Source organism: Anomaloglossus baeobatrachus, chromosome 4 (assembly GCF_048569485.1).
Source record: "Anomaloglossus baeobatrachus isolate aAnoBae1 chromosome 4, aAnoBae1.hap1, whole genome shotgun sequence".
NCBI lineage: Eukaryota > Metazoa > Chordata > Amphibia > Anura > Aromobatidae > Anomaloglossus > Anomaloglossus baeobatrachus.
In genome coordinates, this window is record NC_134356.1 from 379,649,067 (window position 1) to 379,675,034 (window position 25,968).

At 42.8% G+C, this 25,968-nt stretch overlaps 1 protein-coding gene across 1 annotated transcript in view; it reads right to left on the bottom strand.

Moving 5' to 3' along the window:
- The window catches only part of LOC142302424 (cadherin-related family member 3-like), a 338,150-nt gene that overhangs the window by 105,315 nt on the left and 206,867 nt on the right, over window positions 1-25,968 (bottom strand). Inside the window, 2 exon segments of the mRNA XM_075343486.1 lie at window positions 5,443-5,696; window positions 14,476-14,617. Of these exon segments, the coding sequence (XP_075199601.1) occupies window positions 5,443-5,696; window positions 14,476-14,617 (396 nt within the window).

The following is a 25,968-nucleotide window of genomic DNA, read 5'->3' on the forward strand; positions in this document are numbered from 1 at the left end:
CCTGTTTGCAACTAGGGCCCAAGTGCTGCCACTGATGGGGTGGGTGTCTGTGTGGCCCAATTTTTGGAAAAAAGGGAGACTCCGCTTGGAGTAACCCTTGCTTACATTGTTTTTAAAAGAAGCCAAGATGAACAAGTCATGGGTCAGCAAAGACTTTGCTACCTACCCCGGTGTCATCCTGGGGACGGCTAAGAATAGCGTATTTTTGAATGTGCTTGATGCAAATCAAAACATCCTGTTTGCAACTAGGGCCCAAGTGCTGCCACTGATGGGGTGGGTGTCTGTGTGGCCCAATTTTTGGAAAAAAGGGAGACTCCGCTTGGAGTAACCCTTGCTTGCTGTGTTTTTAAAAGAAGCCAAGATGAACAGAGCTGGGATCAGGAAAGACTTTGCTACCTACCCCGGTGTCATCCTGTGGACGGCTAAGAATAGCGTATTTTTGAATGTGCTTGATGCAAATCAAAACATCCTGTTTGCAACTAGGGCCCAAGTGCTGCCACTGATGGGGTGGGTGTCTGTGTGGCCCAATTTTTGGAAAAAAGGGAGACTCCGCTTGGAGTAACCCTTGCTTGCTGTGTTTTTAAAAGAAGCCAAGATGAACAGAGCTGGGATCAGGAAAGACTTTGCTACCTACCCCGGTGTCATCCTGGGGACGGTTAAGAATAGCGTATTTTTGAATGTGCTTGATGCAAATCTAGCTGTGAAGTGTACAACTGGGGCCCAAGTGCTGCCACTGAAGGGGTGGGTGTGTGTGGGGCCCAATTTTTGGAAAAAAGGGAGACTCCGCTTGGAGTAACCCTTGCTTGCTGTGTTTTTAAAAGAAGCCAAGATGAACAGAGCTGGGATCAGGAAAGACTTTGCTACCTACCCCGGTGTCATCCTGGGGACGGATAAGAATGGCGTATTTTTGAATGTGCTTGATGCAAATCTAGCTGTGAAGTGTACAACTGGGGCACAACTGCTGCCACTGAAGGGGTGGGTGTGTGGGGCCCAATTTTTGGAAAAAAGGGAGACTCCGCTTGGAGTCACCTTGCGGTGTTTTACATGACTTTAGAAGGGCGTGCCATGCCTATATCTGTGTGTCCTCCTCTTTTTCCTTGTCCAGCTGTTTTGTTTTCGCATGAGTACATGTCCTTGTCACTTTCCCATGTGTTTGTGTTGTGTTGTGAGTTGTTTGTCACCTTTTGGACACCTTTGAGGGTGTTTTCTAGGTGTTTTACTGTGTTTGTGATTGCCTGCCATTGTTTCCTATGGGCTCGAGTTCGGTTCGTCGAACGTTCGACGAGCCGAACTCGAGCCAGACCCCCCGTTCGGCGAACCGCCTCGAGCCGAACCGGGACCGGTTCGCTCATCTCTACTTTTTTCCTCATTTTGCCATTTCTTTACAGTTAAGGAAAATAAAGTACCATTGTCTAACCTATAACCTAAATTAATGAAAATTTATACAAACATCTACTGTATACACAAGAATGCTTTTACAATTAAGAATTGCATAGCCTATTTTTTTTAATTATTAAAAAATGCTGCAGTTAACACAAAGTTCTCATTTTAGTGCTACTGTACTATATAAGTGAACAGCGTAGCAAAAATTTCCCATGCTATTATTTTTTGACTTTAGTATAACTTTTAGACACTATGCAGCCTGACCTTTAGAGCAATTACACACCACATCTCCCCAAATTTGGCTGAAGGAGCCAGTGCAGGAATGAACTGTCAAAATATGCCACCTTCTAATACGGTTAATATGTGAGAAGTCCTTACTTTTCTTGTCTGTTGCCAATAGTGATGAGCAAGCACTAAATTGCTTCATTCGTTAGTACTCGAATCGAACAGGTCGCACACTCGGACGGACTCGACTCGAGTACCGAGTATAATAAAAGTCAATGGGAAGCAAAAGCATTTTTCCACAGAATCCTAACTGGAGGGCCGAAGAGGCAGAAAATCACTGAAATGGTAGGAAACAGCACTCAAATAGAATGGGAACAGCATGGGGAAGATGCTTGGACGCATCTCTAACTCCCAGGTTGCAGCTGAGAACAATTTTGTATTACTCCACTTTTATGGACTGACAATAAGGCTATGAGCGCACGTTGTGTTTTTTTCTGCATTTTGGCTGCGTTTACAACTGCACAGTGTCATTGACAAAATGCATGCGTTGTGCTTCCCCAGCAAAGTCTATGAGAATCATGCAAAATCTGTGCGCACGATGCTTTTTGAAACGCAGCGTTTTGATTGTCAAAAATTTGACAAAATCTCTGCATTTAGAAAAGCAGCGTGTCAATTCTTTTGGCAGCGTTCTACACCCATTGAAATCAATGAGTTGTAGAAAAACACTGCCAAAATGTTAAACAGTGCGTTTGCACTGCATTTTGTTGCGATCCGCATGTTTTTTTCATTTAACAAAGGCAGGTCTTTCGGTCTCTCTCTCTCTCTGTCGGTTGGTCTGTCGGTTGGTCGCTCTCTCTCTCTATGTCTCTATCTCTCTCTGTCCATGTCGGTCTCTCCCTCCCACCCCCTCTCTCATCCTCACTGATCCACGATCACCGGCGCGGCGCTGCACGGCGTTCACATCGGCGGCTTCTCATCTTTTGGAAATGCCGGCCGCTCATTAATCCATCTCGTATTCCCTGATTCTCCCGCCCACCAGTGCCTATGATTGGTTGCAGTCAGACACACTCCCAAGCTGAGTGACAGCTGTCTCACTGCAACCAATCACAGCCGCCGGTGGGCATGTCTATATCGAGCAGTAAAAAAAATAAATAAGTGATTAAAAAAAAACGACCTCCGGTCCCCCCACATTTGGATGCCAGCCAGGGTAAAACCACACGGCTGAAGGCTGGTATTCTCAGGATGGGGACCTCCACATTATGGAGAGCCCCCCAGCCTAACAATATCAGCCAGCAGCTGCCCGGAATTGCCGCATTCATTAGATGCTACAGTCCCGGGACTCTACCTGGCTCATTCCGAATTGCCCTGGTGCGGTGGCAAATGGGGTAATAAAGAGTTAATGGCAGCAGTCCATAGCTGTCACTAAGTCCTATGTTAATCATGGCAGGCATCTCCCCGAGATACCTTCCATGATTAACCTGTAAGTTAAAGAAAATAAACACACACATCCAAAAAATCCTTTATTTGTAATGAAAGACAAAATAACACCCTCTTTTACCACTTTATTAACCCCTCAAAATCACCTCCAGGTCCGACGTAATCCCCGCAAGATCCCACGACACTTTAAGCTCTGCTACATCGGAAGCTGACAGGAGCAGAAGTAGAACAGTGCCACTCCTATGAGCTCCTTACAGCAACTGAAGTGAGTCGCGCGATCAGCTGTGCTGTCACTGAGGTTACTCGCGGCCACCACTCTCAGGTGGAGGACTGCAGCTGTGGCTGCGAGTAACCAGAGTTACCTGGTAACCAGCTTTGTTGGCAGAGGCCCCGCCCCTTCTGATCACATGGGTATGACCTCACACAGGTCCTGCTAGGTAGATTGTATAATACTTATGCTAATTCTAACAGGAGGAGATAACTATGAATTCCCCTCCAGATATTTTCTGCTCCTCAGATGCTGTCACTCAAGAGGCTGTCGATTTTATAAACTTTACTTTCTTGGATTTCAAAATCTATACATCCGAGCTGACCACTAAAGGTATGTATAGACTCAGCCTGAAAGTGCCAGTATAGCACTGTATACCGCCCCAGCAGCAGTCGGACTGCTCGGATCCGGGGTTACTGTGGCTCGAGGGTCTCCGGACCCGGGGGCTCGCGGCCACTCGAAAATAAAATGGGGCTATGTACAGGGGATTAGTGTTCGTGATGCCACCCATGGTTAGAGGTAAGGGGAGAACTGCCGCTGCCGATGGGAGTACCCGGGGGAGATGGAGCGGGGCAGCCAGTTCCCTCCACGGGTAGGTGAAGGCCCCAGGACTCTGGATGGTGGAGGTGCAGGGAAGCGTGGTGCAGACTGCGCAGCAGGCAGGACCCAGGGGGGAGCAGCGTACTCACTCAGGCCGTGTGAATGTTGGTGCGACCATTAAGTAGACTCTGACACATGAGTAAACAAAGTCTCTGAGTGCCGCTGCCTCTCTGGGAGCTCATCCGGGAATCCGTTCCCATTGGTATTGCTGATGGTCCTGACCTGCCTCCATGAACTGATGTTTAGACGTTTCTGAGTGAACCCTCGGCCTGAAGGTTTCAGGGTCCCGCTCCCTATATTTTGATAGAGGAGCTGTGCTCTCGATGGCTGACACTTGGGATTTCAGTGGGCCGCATGGGTTGGAAAGCCCTATCCCACTCGTTGTGTTGGTGCCTTCGATCTCTGAGCTCTTGGGGAGAGTTCATAAAGAGACTATCCTCCACAGGTTAATTATCAGGTTGCGTGAAGCTACTGACTGATCTAGGGTCCAGTACCCCGCCGTGCTCGGTACCAGTCCAGTTACTAGATATTCCAGTGCCGGCCGTTCTCCAAAACTAAGTCTGGCACCTTTCTCCAATAGCTTGCAACCGGGTCTCCAATTCCTCCGGTCCTAGACCACCGTCTGCGACCTAGCCAAAGTCTCTCAGAGAGCTACTACTCCCTTAGCTCCTCACTCTCTGAGGGCTACCACTCAACTGACTGTAATCCCTCCCCCAAGCCTGCCTGACCCCTTGGCGGGTGGCCCTATTCCAGCTAGACCACCTACTGGTGTGCCTGACAGGGTGTGGTGTGAGGTGACTAGAATTTGAATGCTGGTGGAAGCAATACCAATAGTTAGGATTCCAGAATCATGGAAGGTGGGTTCTGCACCATGAGAAAAAGGAGTGTAGTTCCCTGTGACACCCTGACTAGTTCAGGGGCATCACAACTGGCTTTAGGTTATAAGAAAATCCTGGTGATTGGTTCACTTTAAGAAGGATAGAATCACATAACTTTCTATTACATTAAGTTTCTTATAAAACTGACTTTTCACGCTGTTGGTTTTACATAACTGTATTTTAAACCTTCTTTGATATTACTACTATCCCCGATGTAAACACGAAAACTATGCAGAACATATTATTAAGTCACAATAAAACACAATGGGTGGAATTCTGCAAGGGTTTCTATTTTATGGTGTGATTAAGCTAAATTTCACTGGAGTAAGATGCTCTAAATTTATCAAGAGAAGAATTGAATGCATTTTTTAGCTGACTTTTTTGCAACGTCAGAAAATGTACTCCATTACTGGACTGGAGTATATTTCTGCTAGAATAAATAGTGGCATACATTATGATGAATCTCTTGGCCACACTGTGCCAAGCTGATCCTTGAAAGCGCCAACCACTTTTCAAAAAGTATATGAAGCTGTGGTTAAATTACCAAAAGTAAAAACTTTTTGCACAGCTACTTATTGCACAAAGAATTGTGACTTTTCTACCTCATTTGTCAGTTAAAATTAGTTTGACAAATTTTTCCGAATGTCTTACTTTCGTTGATGTGGGTTTTAGAGTTGGAGTTTGGATGGTAGTAGTCCAGGGGACCACATGAATTATTACGGTAGCTGTTGTAGACAGCTGTAGAGCTTTATTTCCTCCGCGTTCGTCAGTAACTTCAATTAGCAGTTGGAAAACTCTTGGATCCTGAATGCCCTCAAAAACATTATATTGGAAGTTTTGAGTTGATATTATAGTAGGCAAACCTTCATCATTCATCTCAAGAATAAAACGATTAGCTTTATTTTCTGGAGAGAGAAAAGAGTAATTATTGATGGTAAGCAGACAATGATCAGAAATTCAGTAACTACATTGTTAAATGTCATTGAGGCCTCCAACACACATCCGTTAAAAACACGCACGTGCCGCGAGACACGTATTTTCCCTGCGTGTTGCGTGTGGTAAGTACGTGTCTCGGGTACGTGCGGTCCACGTGTGTTCTCCGTGTGCTATCCGCGATAGCACACGGAAAACCGGTAATTTGCATACTCACGTGGTCCACGCTGCTGTCCAGGGTTCTGATCTTCGGCTCCAGCCCCGCCCACTCCCCGCTGACGCTGCTTCTGACCGAGGGGAGGGGTGGAGATTAGCGCCTGTGACAGCACGCCCACCTCCTTTACACGCTCATAACGAGCCGCGGCAGGCAGGAATATTTTGCAGCGGAAGAATCTGCGGGGCTGGTGGAAGTGAGTATGTGTTTTTTTTATTTTTAAATTAATGACACATGTTCTCCGATGCGTGTTGCATGGAACCGCATCCACACTACATCCGTGTCGTACGGGTGTGGGCCGTGTGACACCCGTGCTGCCGGAGAATACGTGGACATGTCAGCGTGAGAAAATCACGGACGCACGTAAGTACGGAACAGACACACGTTCCATTCCAAAATATTTACGTGTCCAAACAATAATGAAAACATAGGTCCACGTGTCTCTGTGCCGCCGGTAAGTGAAAAAACTGCCAAACACGTACCGGCGGCACGGATGTGTGTCTTAGGCCTGAAATTCAGTGTCAGTGAGAAAAAATGTTCTATTGGCTTCTATGTCAGTTGGAAATTATAATATTAGTGATGTTGTTGCACACTGCAGGGAAACTGCGCATGCGCTGGTCTGTTAACACATCACGCATTGGGAAGATTTTAGTGACAGGACAGTGAGGCAGAGGTGTAGCTAAGGGTTTAGCTCAATGGAGCAAAACATCTTAGTGAGCCCCTAACCAGGTAACCAGGTGTACAATTATGATGGCGCAGCATAATGCTAGGTATAGGGGAACATTAGCAGATGACTGGGCTTTTACTGCAAATCACTATACAAAGATTAACACTGCCTTTCTGTGACTGTATAGTGGTAGATACCTGTCCTGTAGAACATACAGTGCCTTACAAAAGTGTTCACCCCTCTTGGCGTTTTAAATATTTTGTTACATTACAACCTGTGACTTGTGTTTAAATATTTTTGTAATCCAAGTTGTGTGTGATCCATCAGCACTAAATAGTCTAAAGGGGGCTTTACACGGTAGCGATATCGCTAGCAAATTCTAGCGATAGCGACCATGTAAGTACCCGCCCCCGTCGAGCATGCGATTGTTTGTGATCGCTGCCGTAGCGAACATTATCGCTACGCAACGTCACACATACTTACCTGGTCGGCGTCGTCGCTGTGACTGCCGAACAATCCCTCCTTCAAGGGGGAGGGACGTTCGGCATCACAGCGACGTCACCGCAATGTCACTAAGCGGCCGGCCAATCAAAGCAGAGGGGCGGAGATGAGCAGGACGTAACATCCCGCCCACCTCCTTCCTTCCTCATTGTGGCCGGCGGCAGGTAAGGAGACGTTCCTCGCTCCTGCGGTGTCACACATAGCGATGTGTGCTGCCGCATGAGCAATGAACCACAACGCTAAACAACCCTTACCAATTTTTGACTTTGGGACGACCTCTCCATGGTGAACGATTTTCACCATTTTTGAGGTCGCCTAAGGTCACTGGTAAGTATTACACGCTGCGATATCGTTAATGACGCCAGATGTGCGTCACTAACAACTTGACCCCGACGACCAAACATTAACGATATCGTATCGTGTAAAGCCCCCTTAAGTTGGGGAAGTGAAGTGAGAAAAATACAGGCACAATTTAAATTTCCGAGGTTAAATAAATAAAAATTGCCGTATGCATATGTATTCACCCATTTTGCTATAAAGCACTTAAATGTTTCTAGTGCCAGCAATTATCTTCATTAGTCAATGCTTAGTGAAATGAAGTCCACCTGTGTGCAAGTGTCCCATAGTCTGTCAGTATATACACAGCTTTTTTGAAAGGCCACAGAGGCTGCAACACTATTAAGCAAGAGGCACCAGTAACCGAACAATATCATGAATACCAAGGAGATCTTCAAACAAGTCTTGGACAAGGTTGTTGAGAAATAAAAGTCAAGGTTGGATTTTAAAAAAATATCCCAATCTCGGATGATCCCCCAGAGCACCATCAAATCCATTATTATCAAATGAATAGAACATGGTATCACAACAAACCTTCCAAGGGAGGGCTACCCACCAAAACTCTCAGCTCTGGCAAGGAGGATATTAATTAAAGAGGCAGCACAGAGACCCAATGTATCCATGAAGGAGCTATAGAGTTCCCAAGCAGATACTGGAGTATCTGTCCATACGACCACAATAAGCCAAGCACTCCATAGAGCTGGCTTTATAGAAGAGGGGTCAGAAAAAAGCCTTTACTTACAGCCAAAAATTGGAAGGCTCATTTTGATTTTGCCAAAAGGCATATGGGAGATTCTTCAAATGTATAGAGGATGGTAGTGAAGTTAGATGAGTCAAAAATTGAACTTTTTAGCCACCAAGGTAAATGCTTTATCTGGCACCAAACCAACACAGCTCATAATCCCAAAAACACCATCCCCATAGTCAAACATGGTGATGGCAGCTATATGCTGTGGGGATGTTTTTAGACAGCACGAACAGGCAAAATGGTCCTAGTTAAGGGGAAGATATATGGTGCGAAATACAGGGATATACTTGAGCAAAACCTGGTTCAGTCTGTCAGTGACTTTGAGACTGGGATGAAGGTTCACCTTTCAACAAGACAATTACCCAAAGCATACTGCTAAAGCAACACTCAAGTTGTTCAAGGGGAAACATGTTAATGTATTGGAGTGGCATAGTCAAAGCCCAGACTTTAATTCATTTGGCAATTTGGGGTCAGAATTGAAGATTTTAGATTTTGGTTCAGCAGAGGAAACCATCTAAAGTGCAGTAGATGAAGCAATTTTTCCTTCAAAAATGGGCAAAAATGCAGGTGGCAAGAAGTGGAAAGCTCATACAGATTTATCCAAAGTGACTTCCAGCTGTAATTGCTGCGAAAGGAGGCTTCACAAAATACTGACTTTAGGGGGGTGAATATTTATGAACACTGACGTTTTCAGTTATTTTGTCCTATTTGTTGTGTTTTTCACAATAAAAAGAAAAACAAATATTCACAGTTGTAGTCATGTTCTACAACTGATGCAAACCATAAAAAAACCCTGTAAAATTCAAAGAAATAGCAAAACAGCGAAAATGCCAAGGGGTGAATACATTTGCAAAGCACTGTATAAGAGATTACAGTACAGTTATACATGGTGATTTACAGCTGATTTGCAGCTTTTTTTTCAATTTTCAACTTATCTATATTTCTGTGCAGAGATGAGCGAACCTGAAAATTTAAGTTTGGTGTTAGTACTGAACACGGACTTTACTAAAAAATCAGTGTTCGATTTCAAACAAAGTGACTGAATCTTCTGTTTACAGCTGTATAGCTGTGATCAGCAGATGGATAATAGCGATCGGATTGCTGATCGCTATAGCCCCCTAGGGGGACTAGTAAAATAAAAAAAAAGTAAAAAAAAAGTTTTAAAAAATGAACAAAAAACCTAAAAGTTCAAATCACCCCCTTTCCCCCCATTGAAAATTAAAGGGTTAAAAAATAAATATACACATATTTGGTATCGCCGCGTTCAGAAATGCCCGATCTATCAAAATATAAAATCAATTAATCTGATTGGTAAACGGCATAGTGGCAAAAAAAATTCCAAACGCCAAAATTACGTTTTTTGGTCGCCGCAAGTTTTACGCAAAATGCAATAACAGGTGATCAAAACGTAGCATCTGCGCACAAATGGTACCATTATAAACGTCAGCTCGAGACGCAAAAAATAAGCCATCACTGAGCCATAGATCCCAAAAGATAAGAACACTACGTGTTTCGGAAAATGTCGCAAAACGTGCACCACTTTTATTGGACAAACTTGTGAATTTTTTTTAACCCCTTAAATACAAGTAAACCTATACATGTTTGGTGTCTACAAACTCGCACCGACCTGAGGCATCACATAAATACATCAGTTTTATCATATAGTGAACACGGTGAATAAAACATCCCAAAAACTATTGTGCGATCACACTTTTTTTGCAGTTTTTCCACACTTGGAATTTTTTTTGCTGTTTTGCAGTACAATATATGGTAAAATCTATGGTTTCATTTAAAAGTACAACTCGTCCCGCAAAAAACAAGCCCTCATATGGCAAGATTGACGGAATAATAAAAAAGTTACTGCTCTCGGAAGAGAAGAAGCAAAAAAACAAAAACGCAAAAACGGAACGTGCCCGGGGGCTGAAGGGGTTAATGACTTCCATTGGGGTTCAGGTCAAGTCCAGATCCCAAACAGAACTGTATCTAAAGTCTGGCTGAACCGATCAAACTGAACTTCCATGGGCCAGCTAATCTCTACTTCTGAGTTGAGATGGCCAGACCTGGTGATGTTCTGGTTCAGCAACTTTGGCAGAACTTTAGTCCAAAGTTTGGTTAAGGTGCCAGAACAATGCCCGAACCTGACCCCAAACCAAAACCACATACAAGTGAATCGAACCCAAACAGTTGTCATTATTTCAACTGTCATCATTTTCTCCTGGTGTTGCTGATCGCAGGAAGACCATGCGAGGATAAAAGTTGTTGTAAGTGTGACGCCCCAGGGTTATGGGGTACTCAGTCCCGGGCGCGTGGTGCGCAGTGGGGGGGGAGAGTTGTGGTAGCAGCCGATGCCCGGTTCCGTGACACTGGGAGTTGGTCCGAATAAAAAGAGATAAAAATAAAAGGAAAAGGGAGAAACAAAAATGAAGAGTTTTTCAACTACGCCACTTGCAGTGTACGGCCAGGTTATGGGAGCCGCCGCTGCTGGGTCTGGTGGAGTAATGCAGCTTAAGTGTTTTGGGCCCTCCGCAAGCAGGGCTAGGCCCCAGCAGTGGATGATGGGGATTGTAGTGGGGAACCGTCTGTGTAAGTGTATGGGGGGGTGATAAGGAAACAGTCCACACCAGTAATGCAGTTTCAACTTGCCTTGTTTTACTTTGTTTTAGTGCTTGGACCCACTGGTGCCAGTTCCAGGTGTTCCTGCTGCCCTTGTTCTCCGTGCCAGTTGTGACCTGGAGTAGCTGTCCTCATTTGTATTGGGCTCCCATGGCTTGGAGCTTTTGGGGAACCCCTCTGTTTTTGTCTTATCTTGGTCCTATTGTAGGCAGCCTGGACTATTAAAGGGGTTTAATCCCCGGTCCCCTCTTTGCTGCTGATGCTTCAGACTTTTTGATTGGCAATGGACCTTGGAGATCTTCTTGCCTGGCAGATTTAACAGTTGACCATAAAGTGTCCCACTGTCCTAGGGTCTGCACCCTGCCTTGTGCTGAGTCCTGTGAGCCTAGGTTCCAGACTTCCACAGGCACCCCGTGGTTCCTGGAGTATTCCACTTCCACAGGTAACCCACAGTCCCTGGAGTCCTGGTTCCTTACTCCACAGTCCCTCACTCCTGTTACAGCACTTTGTTGTTACTGCAGGTCTTGTTACACCTTTCCTTTCTTTCACTCTCTCACTTCTTCACTTCCACCTTTCCACTCTTTTCCCTCCTCTTCCTTCAACTCACTCCACTGACTACTAACATATAGTCACTTCCTCCCGCCAACTGACCACTGGCCCCTCCCCTTGCTGTGTCTCTCCCTACAGATTGGGTGGCGACTATCCAATCAGTGCCCATCCCTCTTACCTGTTGCTAGACAGTCTCCCAGTCTGGAATTGGGGTTGTGTATGTGGCCTGAGGGTGCTGGTGTGTTGACTGGCACAGATATTCCGGGGTTTGGGTTTCCACATTCACATTTGTGGCACCTGGTACCACAGGGGTGCTATATAAGCAACTGGCAGCTGTGAAAGCAGTAAAGTCAGTGCTATTCACAGGAGCCAGGTGCAGACTACAAAAGTCATCATCTTTGTCTAGTCTTCCTGCGATTAGCAAGCCGAGGTGATGCTGGTGAGTAGTCAGCATCCGGAGCATGCAGTATATAAATAATTAAATAAAAATAAATAATGTGGAGTCTCCCTGTTTTTGATAACCAGTAAAGATAAAGCAGACAGCTGCAGCCTTCTATTATCAGGCTGGGATAGTCCATGATTATTAGCCCATCTCAGCTGAAAAATAGAATCCTGCTGCTGCCCCAGAATTGGCACAGCACATTAAATGTGCCAAATCTGGAACTTTAGTAGACTCATTCTGATTGCCCTAGTGTGTTGATATATGGGGTTGCTGATATTGAGTTGTTGATGATGGTATATGGGGGTGATTTTTCCAAAATCACAGCTTGCATCAAGCCCTGGTTTAGCAATGAAGAAATATCTGTGAGACACCCCCATTAATAACATTGTAAGTCAATAGACACAAACACAAAAAAATCATTTACTTCAAATGAAAAACACAAACACCCTCTTTCACCCATTTATTGACCCCCCAAAACACCCACAGTGTCCACAGTGACATCTCACAACGATCCCTGGCTCTGCTACATCCGGAGGCCGTGGTGAGCAGTGACAGTAAAAAAAAGTGACCGTTCACTGCGGCAGCCTGAACACATTGAGGGAAGTGTGGGAGCTTCCAGCTGTGAGAAACGAGGACATTAGGAAGGTCACTGGAGTTCACAGCTGGCAGTTCTCACTTTACCCTCGGTGTAAGCTAGCAAGTGTGACTGCAGGTGAACTCACTGCTCTGCTGCCGTGTCACGCAGTCCGACAGTCCAACATGTTCAAGCGATTCTGCTGGGTCATGTGGATTTCCGGACTGCATGACAAGGCAATAGTCCATTAGGGAGTTCATTGAGCGATGGCTGTAACCATACCTGGGACACTAAAAACCAGGCGCTGCTATGGCTATCAGTCAGTGTCGAGGTGTGTTTGCAGTCACCGTTCAATATGACTGAAAGGCCAAGATGGCTGGGAGGGATAAAGTTAATTTCCTCCAGCCAGCAGAGCTTTTAGTTTCCACATGGTGTCAGGATTCAGAATGCTATTGACTTGGAGATTAATCTCATATCTGCTGGTTAATAGCATTTTTTCATGACAGGTTCCCTTTAAAGTCCCCTCTGCTATAGATAGCTTTCTAGGAATAAATCGTATTAACTAATTACCACTTTATTGATTACTCATTGTTCTCATTGGGTAGAAATAGGCATTTGTCTTTTGTTAGATTTGGATTAAAGTATATAAAATTATAAAAGCTATGTGATCAAAGACAACTAAAGCGGGCTTTACACGCTACGATATCGTTAATGAATTATCATCAAGGTCACGTTGTTTGTGACGCATATCCGGCGTCATTAACGATACCGCAGTGTGTAAAACTTTAAAAGCGATCTGAAACGATCGCAAAAGAGGGCAAAATCGTTTGCCGTGGAGAGGTCGTCCTGAAATAAAAAATCGTTTTCTGCTTTTTAGCGATGTTGTTTGTCATTCCTGCGGCAGAACACATCGCTGTGTGTGACACTGCAGGAGCAACAAACATCTCCTTACCTGCGGCCGCCCGCAATGAGGAATGAGGAAGGAAGGAGGTGGGCGGGATGTTTACGTCCCGCTCATCTCCGCCCCTCCGCTTTTATTGGACGGCTGCCATGTGACGTCGTTGTGACACTGCACTACCCGCCCCCATAGAATGGAGGCAGTTCGCTGGCCAGAGCGACGTCGTAGAGCAGGTAAGTCCGTGTGATGCTGCCGTAGCGATAATGTTCGCTACGGCAGCGATCACCACATATCGGCCATACAATGGGGGCGGGTGTTATCGCGCTCGACATTGCTAGCAATTGCTAGCGATGTCGCAGCGTGTAAAGCCCGCTTTACACTTTGTTTAGTACAGAGCTTAACAATCTCCATGCATGGCCAGCCTTAAGGCCCTGTCACACACAGAGATAAATCTGCAGCAGATCTGTGGTTACAGTGAAATTGTGGACAATCAGTGCAGGTTTGTGGCTGTGGACAAATGGAACAATATGTCCATGATTTCACTGCAACCACAGATCTGCCAAAGATTTATCTTTGTGTGTGATGGGGCCTTTACTGTCTCTACCAAATCCTATGGGTAAAGAAAATTATTTTAGCTGTGCTATTTCACATGAACGCTGCAGCCAATCTGCGACCAATGGTCAGCCAACGTCTTGTGTGAACATCGGAATCAATAGCACATGAATGGCGCAAGTCCATGGTTTAAGTGTGTAGTTTTTATATTCTAAGTGGGGCACTTTATCACATAGGCAGAGGTCATCTATTAGAAGACAACCCCTTTAAACAAAATAAGCCTTCAAACTGAAATATGAGTGTGATATATTTTTATTCGCATCTTGCAACTGTGTTCAATATGATATATTCGAACATTAGGATTTATTTGCACATTCTACAGAAAAACTTGAAACTACTCAGGATCAATGTCCATCATCTAAAGGGCACATACATCTCTGTAGAATCAGAAGTAACATGTCATGATTTTTTCCTGTTGTCTTTGCACAGGGGCCAACTAAAGAACCCCCTTATCATATTGGGTGATACTGAGGTATAGTTCAGACACTATGTGCTGTACCTCCATTGCTGTCCTATTGCAGCCATATTTTTAATACAAAGCCTCAAGCCGTAATTTTGCTTTAATTTACCATGTTAATCTAATAACCATTGCCATACCTGATACTATAGCATAGCTGAGCTCATTGTCAGGTGAGTCCTTATCCGAGCACTGTAGGTTTAGTACAGGTGTCTTCCTTGTAGAGTAAATAATTTTCTCATAAAAGGCCGGAGAGCAAACAGGAGCCTCATCATTCACATTCTGCAGAACAATTACCAAGATCATTTTTCAGTGTAAACAGTTCTTAAAAACCATATTATTTTGCCTGGCACTGTACGTGAAAATCCCCAAGTAAACACAAACCACTTTACTTCAGTTTACATTGACAACTGATACAAGATGAATAATGTATCATGTGTCGTTTTCAGTGTTGTGATTTGAAAGGAATACTAAGGATGGGTACGCTTCCATTGTGGCACAGATTAATAATTATTTGATGTTGTCATGTGATTTGCCAGCCACGATCACATCTTTACCAAATGACAAATAAGCCAACGCCAACCAGGTTTCAAAATGAATGCAGATCATTTTACTCACATTTAAATATTCTAAAAAGGTCAATCCCAGTGTCTGTGAATATGTGTACATCTTGGTTCATGCCAATTTAGCATTTTCGTGGTGGACATGAAGAATGTTTTACCCGTTCAGTACAACATAAAAATGTTTACTATAAGGCATCAGGAATTTGTAGACGTTGTAGACATTTGCTGTAGATAGTTAAAGGTAATCAACTATATAATGGAGCAAGTATAATTTACAATAACCTACTATTAAAGTAAAAATTACCCTAGTAATAAAAAGGCAATGAAACAAAAATGTCTACAACGGGAGTCTGTCCTTTAATTCATCCTACCTGAAGTACAGGCATCATGAATCAGAATGTGATTGCACAACTGCAGAACAGGTATGTTTTACTGTAAAACTCTGAGAAAATATAGTTTGAAAAGCTGTCCGAGGCCTATAGGGAGAGACCTGACTAGTCCAGAGCTGACCGGCCAGTCTCTGCCTACACCACTCGTGTTATTTAACAGGTCTCTTCCGTGTGTGAAGAGAAAAATAAGACCAGACAGTCCAGCATCATAAATAGGAATATAAAGCAAGGAATTAATTAAAAAGAGATATAAATGCATCATGGTGTCATGATTAATTGTCCTATATAGAATTAAAACACATAGACCCAGTGTATTCCCTGCCAAAATTGTCTTTTATATCTGTTTTCATTTTCAATTCCTAACAAATGTGACTTTTATTTTCCTACCTGTGGATGCTGGACTTCCCTATCCTATTTTTCTCTTCCTAGTTGATTGCCCAGAACCAGCTGTGCAATGCACCCCAAGTTCAACTACTGCCCTTCCCATTGATTCCAGAGGAGCTAATGAAAACCTCTTTTTTACATTCTATTCTTTCATGTGTGTATATGGAAGTAGATAGAACTGGTACAGTGACTGGTATGTGGCAGAACGAGAACCACGGCAAATTTTAAATTTTGCAACATTTCAGAGTAAATATTAACGGCTGTAACCGTGCAATCAGACTCTCATGTATGTTGCCTGTGGTTCAGGCAGCATGAATCTAGAGTCAGATTCCCTGTGACACAAGGTAACAGATTATTTGCTTTTGAAATATTAATACACACTAAAAATATTTATACTACATATTGGAAAACAATCATATATTCAACTGTATAACTATCCACTTGGCGCTGTGGGGCTACACAGCACAGAATGTTCCAGAACTTTTGTGTATAAGAATTGTTGTAGGTTACAGGAACAGGGAGCAAAAAAGAAAAAATATGTGGATGACTAAATATGTGTGTAATTGCAACAATTTTCTGGGAGAAATACTAAGGGGTACTTTGCACGCTGCGACATCGCAGGCCGATGCTGCGATGCCGAGCGTGATAGTCCCTGCCCCCATCGCAGCAGCGATATCCTTGTGATAGCTGCCGTAGCGAACATTATCGCTACGGCAGCTTCACATGGACTCACCTGTCCTGTGACCGTCGCTCTGGCCGGCGATCCGCCTCCTTCCTAAGGGGGCAGGTCGTGCGGCGTCACTGCGACGTCACACGGCAGGCGGCCAATAGGAGCGGAGGGGCGGAGATGAGCAGGATGTAAACATCCCGCCCACCTCTTTCCTTCCGCATATCCTACGGAAGCCGCAGTGACGCCGGTAGGAGATGTTCCTCGCTCCTGCGGCTTCACACACAGCGATGTGTGCTGCCACAGGATCGAGGAACAACATCGGACTGTTGCGTCAGCGTAATTATGGATTACGCCGACGCTGCACCGATGATACGATTACGACGCTTTTGTGCTCGTTAATCATATCATCAAGCCTTTACACACTACGATGTCGCATGCGATGCCGGAAGTGCGTCATTTTCAATTTGACCCCACTGACATCGCACCTGCGATGTCGTAGTGTGCAAAGCCCGCCTTAATCTTATGGAACAATTTCAAGGGTGGCAATACTGTCGGCCATTACCGTGTGTATGTATACACACACACGCGGTCAAAATTGTTGGCACCCCTCGTTTAATGACACAAATACCCACAGTGCTCACAGAAATAACTTAAATCTGACCAAAGTACTGATAAATATAAAAACCTTTGAAAATGAACAAATGAAAGTCAGACATTGATTTCAACCATGATTCCACAGAATTTTTTTTTTAAAATAAAACTGATGAAACAGGCCTGGACAGAAATGATGGTACCCTTAACTTAATATTTTGCTGCCCAACCTCTTGAGGTAATAACTGCAATCAAGTGATTCCTATAACTGTCAATGAGACTTCTGTAGCTCTCAACAGGTATTTTATCCCACTCCTCATGAGCAAACTGCTCTAATTGTCTCTCATGTTTGAAGGTTGGTTTTTCCAGACGACATGTTTCAGCTCTTTCTAAAGATGCTCAAAAGGATTTCGGTCAGGGCTCATAGAAGACCACTTTAGAATAGTCCAATGTTTTCCTCTTAACCATTCTTGGGTGTTTTTAGCTGTGTGTTTTGGGTCATTAGCTTGTTGCCAGACCCATGAACTGCGACTGAGATCAAGCTTTCTGACACTGGACAGCACATTTTTATCTAGAATCCCTTGATAGTTTTGAGATTTCATTGTACCCTGCACAGATTCAAGATATCCTGTGCCTGATACAGCAAAGCAGACGCAAAACTTAACATGTTTTACAGTAGGGACAGTGTTATTTTCTTGATATGCTTCATTTTTCCGTCTGTGAACACAGAACTGATGTGCATTGCCAAAAAGTTTCATTTTTGTCTCATCTGTCCATAGGGCATTCTCCCAGAAGCTTTGTGGCTTGTCAACATGGTAAATTCCAGTCTGGCTTTTTTATGATTTTTTTTAACAATGGTGTCCTCCTTGGTCATCTCCCATGAAGTCCTCTTTGGCTCAAACAACAATGGCTGGTGAGATCTGACACTGATGTTCCTTGAGCTTGAAGTTCATCTTTAAATTTTTAGAAGTTTTTCTGGGCTCTTATGTTACCATTCGTATTATCCGTCTCTTTGATTTGTCATCAATTGTCCTCCTGCGGCCACGTCAAGGGAGGCTGGCTACAGTCCCATGGATCTTAAATTTTTGAATAATGTGTAGTCACAGGTACATCAAGCTGCTTGGAGATGGTCTTATAACCTTTACCTTTAACATGTTTGTCTATAATTTTCTTTCTAATCTCCTGAGACAACTCTTTACTTCTCTTCCTCTGGTCCATGTTGAGTGTGGTAGTGTGGTACATACCATGTCACCAAACAGCACAATGAGCATTTGTAGCCCTCTATACAGGGCCACTGACTGATTAGAAGATTGTAGACACCTGTGATTCTATTTAGTGGATACACCTTGATTTAACATGTCCCTTTTGTCATATTATTTGCAGGGATACCATCATTTCTATCCATGCCTGTTTCATGAGGTTTTTTTTATATTCTGTGGAAGCATGGTTGAAAAACAATGTCTGACTTTCATTTGTTCATTTTCATAGATTTTTTTATTTATTGTTACTTTTGTCAGATTCAAGTTATTTCTGTGTCTATTGTGGGTTATTCTTTCATTAAATGTGGGGTGGCAACAATTTTGACCGTATGTATATATGTATATATATATATATATATATATATATATATATATACACACGCACACACACACACACACACACATATACTTACACACACACATATACTCATTGTATAAGTATAATGAATGAAAGCTTTGAAATACAATAGGGCTGTTTAAGTTTTAGTTACTAAAGCTACAAAGCATATTGCTTTCCGTCAGGCTCCAGTTTAAAAGAAAGCACTTGTGTAAAGTAGCCAACTTGTCTCTTGTCATAATTACATGTGCACAATGGTAAAGAGAACTACTTAGTCTTGTTATATCATAATTAGATGGTTGCTGGGGATATATTCATACAGTGCATTGTGAGGAACAGGCAATCTTAATTTTGCAATCAAAAGAGTAACAGGACTAATTGTTAGCTAAAAACTATCAACATATACCACCAGCTTAACACAGGTTAAACAGGAATTTATGGATTGTCTTTTACTAATACTGTTCCTGCCATATTTGTTATGTTATCATTCATTCAGCATTTCAGTGTGGTGTAATAAAAAGTATTAATATTGAGTTATTAAGAAAATGCAAACAGCTTATTAATGTATATATGCTGCGTAAAAAATGCAGCTGAAAATAGGCAATAAAGGACTATTTGTGTATTCTTTGTTGTAAATATAGCACACATGGGGCAAGGGGTTAACTGGTTACTCATCACCGGGCTCGGTGATGTCGGATCTGGGGATGTCACGGGTGGCCCTTGCCTGGTTTCGTGGCCCCGAGGTGTACAATATAGAAGGGGGAAAGGGTGATAATGGTGTAGAATATGTCTTGTGATGCCACCTGTGGTACACAGCCAGGGATTAGCCACCACTGCGAGAGATGTCATCCGGGGCTGATGGTGTTACAGCAAGGGTGGTTCTGCTTCCCCAGGTGAAGCGGGCCCCAGGGAGGTGATGGGGAAGATGGTGGCTGGCGCCAGCAATAAGAAGCAGAGTTAGTTGCTGCGGTTCCAAGTCTCTTTACTTCTTTACTTACAGTTCGAAGGTCTCTGGTCTCTGCTGCGATGGACTCCAGCCGATCCCAGGTAAGTCAAAGGTTAGAACAGGTGCGGTAGTCTGTGGGCCCTTACTTCTTGCACTTTTTAGTGTGGATCCCCGTGACCTGAAGTGCCTCGGGAGACCGGTGTAGTGTTAAAGTTCCTGTCCTGTATGCAGGTGGCGCCTGTCCGCTGTGGGGCCTGACTGCAATTACGGCTCCGGACTCTATGTGCCAATCATGAAATCCCCCTGTCCTGCAGATTCTGGAGTATGTTCCACCCTAGGGCTCTGCACCCTGAACAACGCCGATTCCAAGGGCGCAATGAAGCTCTTTCCTCGGCAACCGTGTTTCTCCTCAATCCCACAGGAGCTACTGATCAGCCAGCCCCTCCACTGTCGTGTCCTGCTCCTTCCAGTCTGCCCAGTCCTAACTATAGAAGCTGTAAAGCACTTTCTACAGCGACTGTGTTTTTCTGAGTCTCAGACAATTCTGATGTGACAACTGTGTTTTCTCTCACTTACGCTGTGCTGCCCCCACCTTCCTGATGACTCACTGGTGGCTGGGAAAAAACATTGTTATGGTGACCACCTTTAGTCAAGTTACAATGGGGGAGCACCTGGCTATGTGTGTTGTGTAACTGCTAACTCACTTCCCGGCTGTGTTGTGTAAGTGAAAACCAGTGGTTAACCTCTTCCTTACCCGGGATGAGCATTGCACCTTAAGTCAGATGCAATACCCTGTGGCAACTGAAGCCTCAGGGGCGCCACCTAAGCATTGCCACCAATCCTTGTGATTGTGAAAGGACAAGAGAGGCAATATTAATAAAAAGTGCAAAGTTGCTTATTTTTACAAACTCATTACAAACATTCAGGGATGAGAGGACCCGTGGATATTTAAGTTTGCAAGGTTCAGGCAAACTGTAGTTAAAAGTTTGAATTGGTACCCAGACTTGACACAGAACCCAAAGTCAATGGGGACCCAAACTTGTGTGCTGTAAAATAGCTGTAAAATGATTGTAATAAGGGCTAGGGGGCTGCAAAAGGAAGGAAAATGGGGGTAAAGGCAGGACAATTGCCCTGCAAACAAATATGGATATAGAAATGACCAATGAAGCTTTGCTCTCTGAATGAGGCTCCATAGGTTATATGACAGAAATGGCAAATGTGGTTGGATCTCCATGGTGTACGTCTGACCTGCGTGGGTCTTTTGGGGAGCAAATAAAGTGGTGAAGGAGTCACTGTCTCTTCTTTTTATTTCTTTAGTTCTCTTTTTTTATGTCTGTCTGGTTTCCATTTTTAGACTATGTTGGATTTGGTGGATTACTTCTGAATCTTCATGGCATTTTTAATTTGTTGAAATAAATTGGTGAATGAGGGAGTCAGGAAGTGTTTAAAAAAAAAAGTTGTGTTTTTTTCTTTTTATACTTACTGGGAAAGTAATGGGGTGTCTGATAGATACCTCTCCATTACTAACACCATGCCTCGATGCCAGCTGTCAATTCACAGCTGACATCAACCCTAAAAAATTACCCCGATTGCCACTCCATCAGTGAAATCGGAAAGAGGTGGGGAAAGCACTAGAATTGATGCATCTATTGTGATGCCCTAATTTTGGGGAAGCTGCGGGCTGTATTTTTTTAGGCTGGGAAGGGCCAAAAAACTATGGCCCTTCTCAGCCTGATAAAATCAGCTACAGGTGTCTGTTTCATCTGCGCTGGTTATCAAAAAAAGTAATGACCCCCCCATGTCATTTTTTTTTTTTTTTTTATTTTGTTTACAGCAGAGTTTCAATATATTCCCCATAATGAAAAGCTTTTTAATTGGCTATGTTGCAGTCTTTCAACAAAGTTTATTCAGGAGCTGAACAGCATCCAAACTCTGTACTCAACCACGAACTTTTCAGTTTGGATTCGTTCATCCCTAAAACATACCTATCTTAGAAGCTGAGAATAAAACTTAAATGTGATGCTACAATTAATATATTGCACAACTCCAATACCAACATGTTTGGACACTGTAAAATATAAAGAAAACAAGAATGCAATGATTTGGAAATATCTCATAGGAATATTTTTTCACAACAGAACATAGAACACACATATCAGGTAGTGATAGATAATTTTCAATTTCATTTTAATCAATTAACATAAGTTAGAAATTGAAGCAGCAAGACATCTCAAAAACGTTAAGACAGGGTTATGAAAAGGCTGGAAAAGTATGCGTTACTATTTAAAATAACAAAAAAAAACAGCTGGTGGGTCCATTTTCCACTACATTACATGACTGCATATAAAAGGAACATGCTAGAGAGGCAGAGTCTGTCTCAAGCAAAGATGGTCAGAGGTTCAGCTATCTGAACAACTGCATCTAAAAACTGTGGAATAATTTCAGAAAAATGCTCCTCAACATAAATTTGTGAAGACTTTGAATCGTTTGATGATACGATGTACTATAGATGGTTGGATATTCAGAGATTCTGGAGAAATCCATGCACTTGATGCACTTGAGCGTCAAGAACGGTAGTGAATATTGGATGATTTTATCTGAATTAAAAACAGGCATTATTCAGTCACGCAAATCACTGCATGAGCTCAGGATTACTTCCAGAGATCAATGACTATGAACACATATTGCTACGCAATCAACTAATGCAAGAATAACTCTATAATGCAAAGAAAAAGCCAACACAATTCTAAAACACTGTTATCTACTTTATCTACTTTAGGCTAAAGATTGGACTGGGGCAGGATGAAAAACTTTATTGTTGACATGGACGCCATATGCTGTCGACTTAAGAGAAGGAACAGCTTGTTATCAGTGCACAATTTTAAATCCTGCATCTGATGGGGTAACATTAGTGCATATAGCATGAGTATCTTACATATCTTGAAAGGTACTGAGCATTGTATTGAGGTTTTAGAATAAAAGATGCTCTCAACTAGGCAATTTCAGGGAAATCCTTACCTATTTTTGCAACACAATGCTATACCACATACTGCATCCATCAAAACAGCATGACTTTGCAGAAGAAGAGTTCAGGTGATAAAAATATGTCACCTCCAGTCCAAAGCTTTCACTAATAGAAAACATTTTAAAACTAAGATTTGGCTAATAAGATCCAGTATTATTGAGCAGCTAGATTGCTACATCAGATAGGAATGGGACAACATCTTCCCCAAAATTACAAAAATTGTCTCCTCACATCCCAGATATTTACAGATTGTTGTAAAAAAGAGGGATCGCTATGCAAATGACAGACAATGGCCCTATCACATTGTTTTTGAGATGTAGTTCTGATAGAGATGAGTGGATGTTTTGAAATTCAAATACACCAGCTCTACTGCATCTTCGTAAAAAATGTACTTATGTTATCTTAGTAGTGGAAAACTTGTAATTGCTTGGAAAATACATGTTTGAGAAAGGTGGGAGAGTGAGACATCACTGACCATAAGAGGTTAAATTCTACAGGAGAGAGAGGACCCCACTGATAATAGAACTTAAACTCTACCGAGACACAGAAAAATAGAGAGAACCCTGATGGCCATAGGAACTTACTCATTACAAGAGAGAGACTTAGCCAATGACTCAGGAGATGGAAAACAATTCAGCCATACAACTGTGCTCCCAGGTATTGACTAGAGATGAGTGAACCTGTTGAGTTTGTGTTCACCAATTTCAGATTCGGTATGAGCTGTGGCCAGTCAGTTCAGGCTTGGCATACTGAACACTTTGCTCAAATGTCGGCAATATGCAGTGTGTTCCTTTGCACCTGTTCACATTAGAAAAGTAGGTAGGATGTGCCATCAGTCTTTTTTTTAGATTACAGAGTTATGCCTTCTGATTGCGCTCTCCTGCGCTTCATCCTCATGCGATTTAATTCTCCATTTGCAGGTTCCTGTCCGTCCATAAATTGTAGGTTTTTTAACCCAAAGAGAGGCATTAGAGTAGGCAGGGACCCAACAGAAAGAGGTCTCCTTGCCATTGGCTGTTGGGCTCACATAAAACTGGCCAATTTTGTGTGCTAAGTATCTCAATTTTTACATGTTTTTTCATAGCAGTAATGCATGTATATATTCCCATATGCATTGTCCCACATATATTAGCACTGCAGAGTGCAACTGTCTACTTTTTTTTTACTATGTTTCATTTTTAGTTTGCACCTGTTCACATTAGAAAGGTAGGATGTGCCATCAGTCTTTTTTTTTTTTTTAAGGGGACTCGGTAAGTATGTCCTGCTTTATTTTCTTTCTTACAAACTACACCACTTTACAACACATAAGTTTGTCCTCCCATTGAATTCAATGGGCTCGGTTCGCCAAACTGTTCGGCGAACATCAGGGGGCTTGGTAAATATCAGTGAACCGAACTTTGAAATGTTCGCTCATCTCTAGTACTGACCATCACTTTATAAGGTATGATGTCCACCAGAAGTCATAGCTGTAGCGTATTATGGAGAAGCCCTTGAAGCCACACAAAAAGATATTTGCCCACTTTCTGATTCTTTAACAGTGTGGGAATTGGTGCTGGCAAGTTTTTTTTCTGAATCACAAATCAAATCTCAAAGTGTTCAAATTAGCATGAAACCATAACATGAACTCGATCCTCTGTGGATTGACCCACTCATCTCAAGTTCTTCAATGAATAGCTAAGAGATATCATTTTTATTAACCCCTTCATGACCATGGACGGATATATCCGTCATGGACCGTGTCCCGTTAAGCGGCAGGCGGCGGCGGTCGGCACACGTCAGCTGTTTTCAACAGCTGACATGTGTGCCTGCTAGCCACGGGTGGAATCGCTTCCACCCGCGGCCATTAACCCCTTAAATCTTGCTGCCAAAGTCTGGCAGCAAGATCTATATGCGCGCGGCCATGTTTTTTACTTACCGCCGCCCCCACCGGAAGTCACATGTGTGATCACGTGACTATCGGTGGTTGCCATCGTAGCACAGGGTCATGTGATGATGCCTGCAGCTATGATGTTTCACTTTCGGTTTCCCTCAGCACGGAGCAGAGGGAAACAGAAAGTGACTGTATCTGCTGTTTACAGCTGTATACCTGTGATCAGCAGATAGATAAGAGCGATCGGATTGCTGATCGCTATAGCCCCCTAGGGGGACTAGTAAAATAAAAAAAAAAGTAAAAAAAAAAGTTTAAAAAATAAAAAAAAATCCAAAAAACCTAGGTTCAAATCACCCCCCTTCCCCCCCATTGAAAATTAAAGGGTTAAAAAATAAATAAATATACACATATTTGGTATCGACGCATTCAGAAATGCCTTATCTATCAAAATATAAAATCAATTAATCTGATTGGTAAACGGCGTAGTGGCAAAAAAATTCCAAATGCCAAAATTACGTTTTTTGGTCGCCGCAAGTTTTACGCAAAATGCAATAACAAGCGATCAAAACGTAGCATCTGCGCAAAAATGGTACCATTAGAAACGTCAGCTCAAGATGCAAAAAATAAGCTGTCACTTAGCCATAAATCCCAAAAAATAAAAACACTATGTGTTTCGGAAAATAGCGCAAAACGTGCGCCACTTTTATTGGACAAATTTGTGATTTTTTTTTAACCCCTTAGATACAAGTAAACCTATACATGTTTGGTGTCTACAAACTCGCACCGACCTGAGGCATCATACCCACACATCAGTTTTACCATATAGTGAACACCGTGAATAAAAAATCCCAAAAACTATTGTGCCATCACACTTTTTTTGCAATTTTTCCGCATTTGGAATTTTTTTGCTGTTTTCCAGTACACCATATGGTAAAACTTATGGTTTCATTTAAAAGTACAACTTGTCCCACAAAAAACAAGCCCTCATATGGCAAGATTGACGGAAAAATAAAAACATTACGGCTCTCGGAAGAAGGGGAGCAAAAAACAAAAACGCAAAAACGGAAAGTGCCCCGGGGCTGAAAGGGTTAATGAAATAAAAAATTGTATAACTTTCACCTCATCAGTGTTTTATGTTCTGTTGTGAGTAAAATATGGTTATATGATTTCCAAATCATTGTATTCTCGTTTACTTTATATTTTACACAGTGTCCCAACATATTTGGAATTTGGGTTACATATATTATTTTTTATTATACAATAGGTTATTATTGTTCCTATTACATGTGATATCTAAAAACTAAAAAAACAAGACTCGTTGGTGGAGATGAGTAAACTCAAGGTTCGGTGTTTGGTGATCATACCGAACACAGACTTTACAAAAAAAAACAGAGTTCAGGTGTGGAGATCGAGTGCTTTACTTATGTTGACCTTTTGAGGGAACATTGCTGTGCTCAGGTACTCTTGGTGCTCAGCCTAGTGCGAGGTGCTTTCAGTTTTTGAACAGTTCGCACTAGGGGTAACAACACAGTTATGTAGTGTGTACTAAAAAAAATGGAAAATTCCTGCCCACCCTCAGTTGATATATTCTGTTTATGG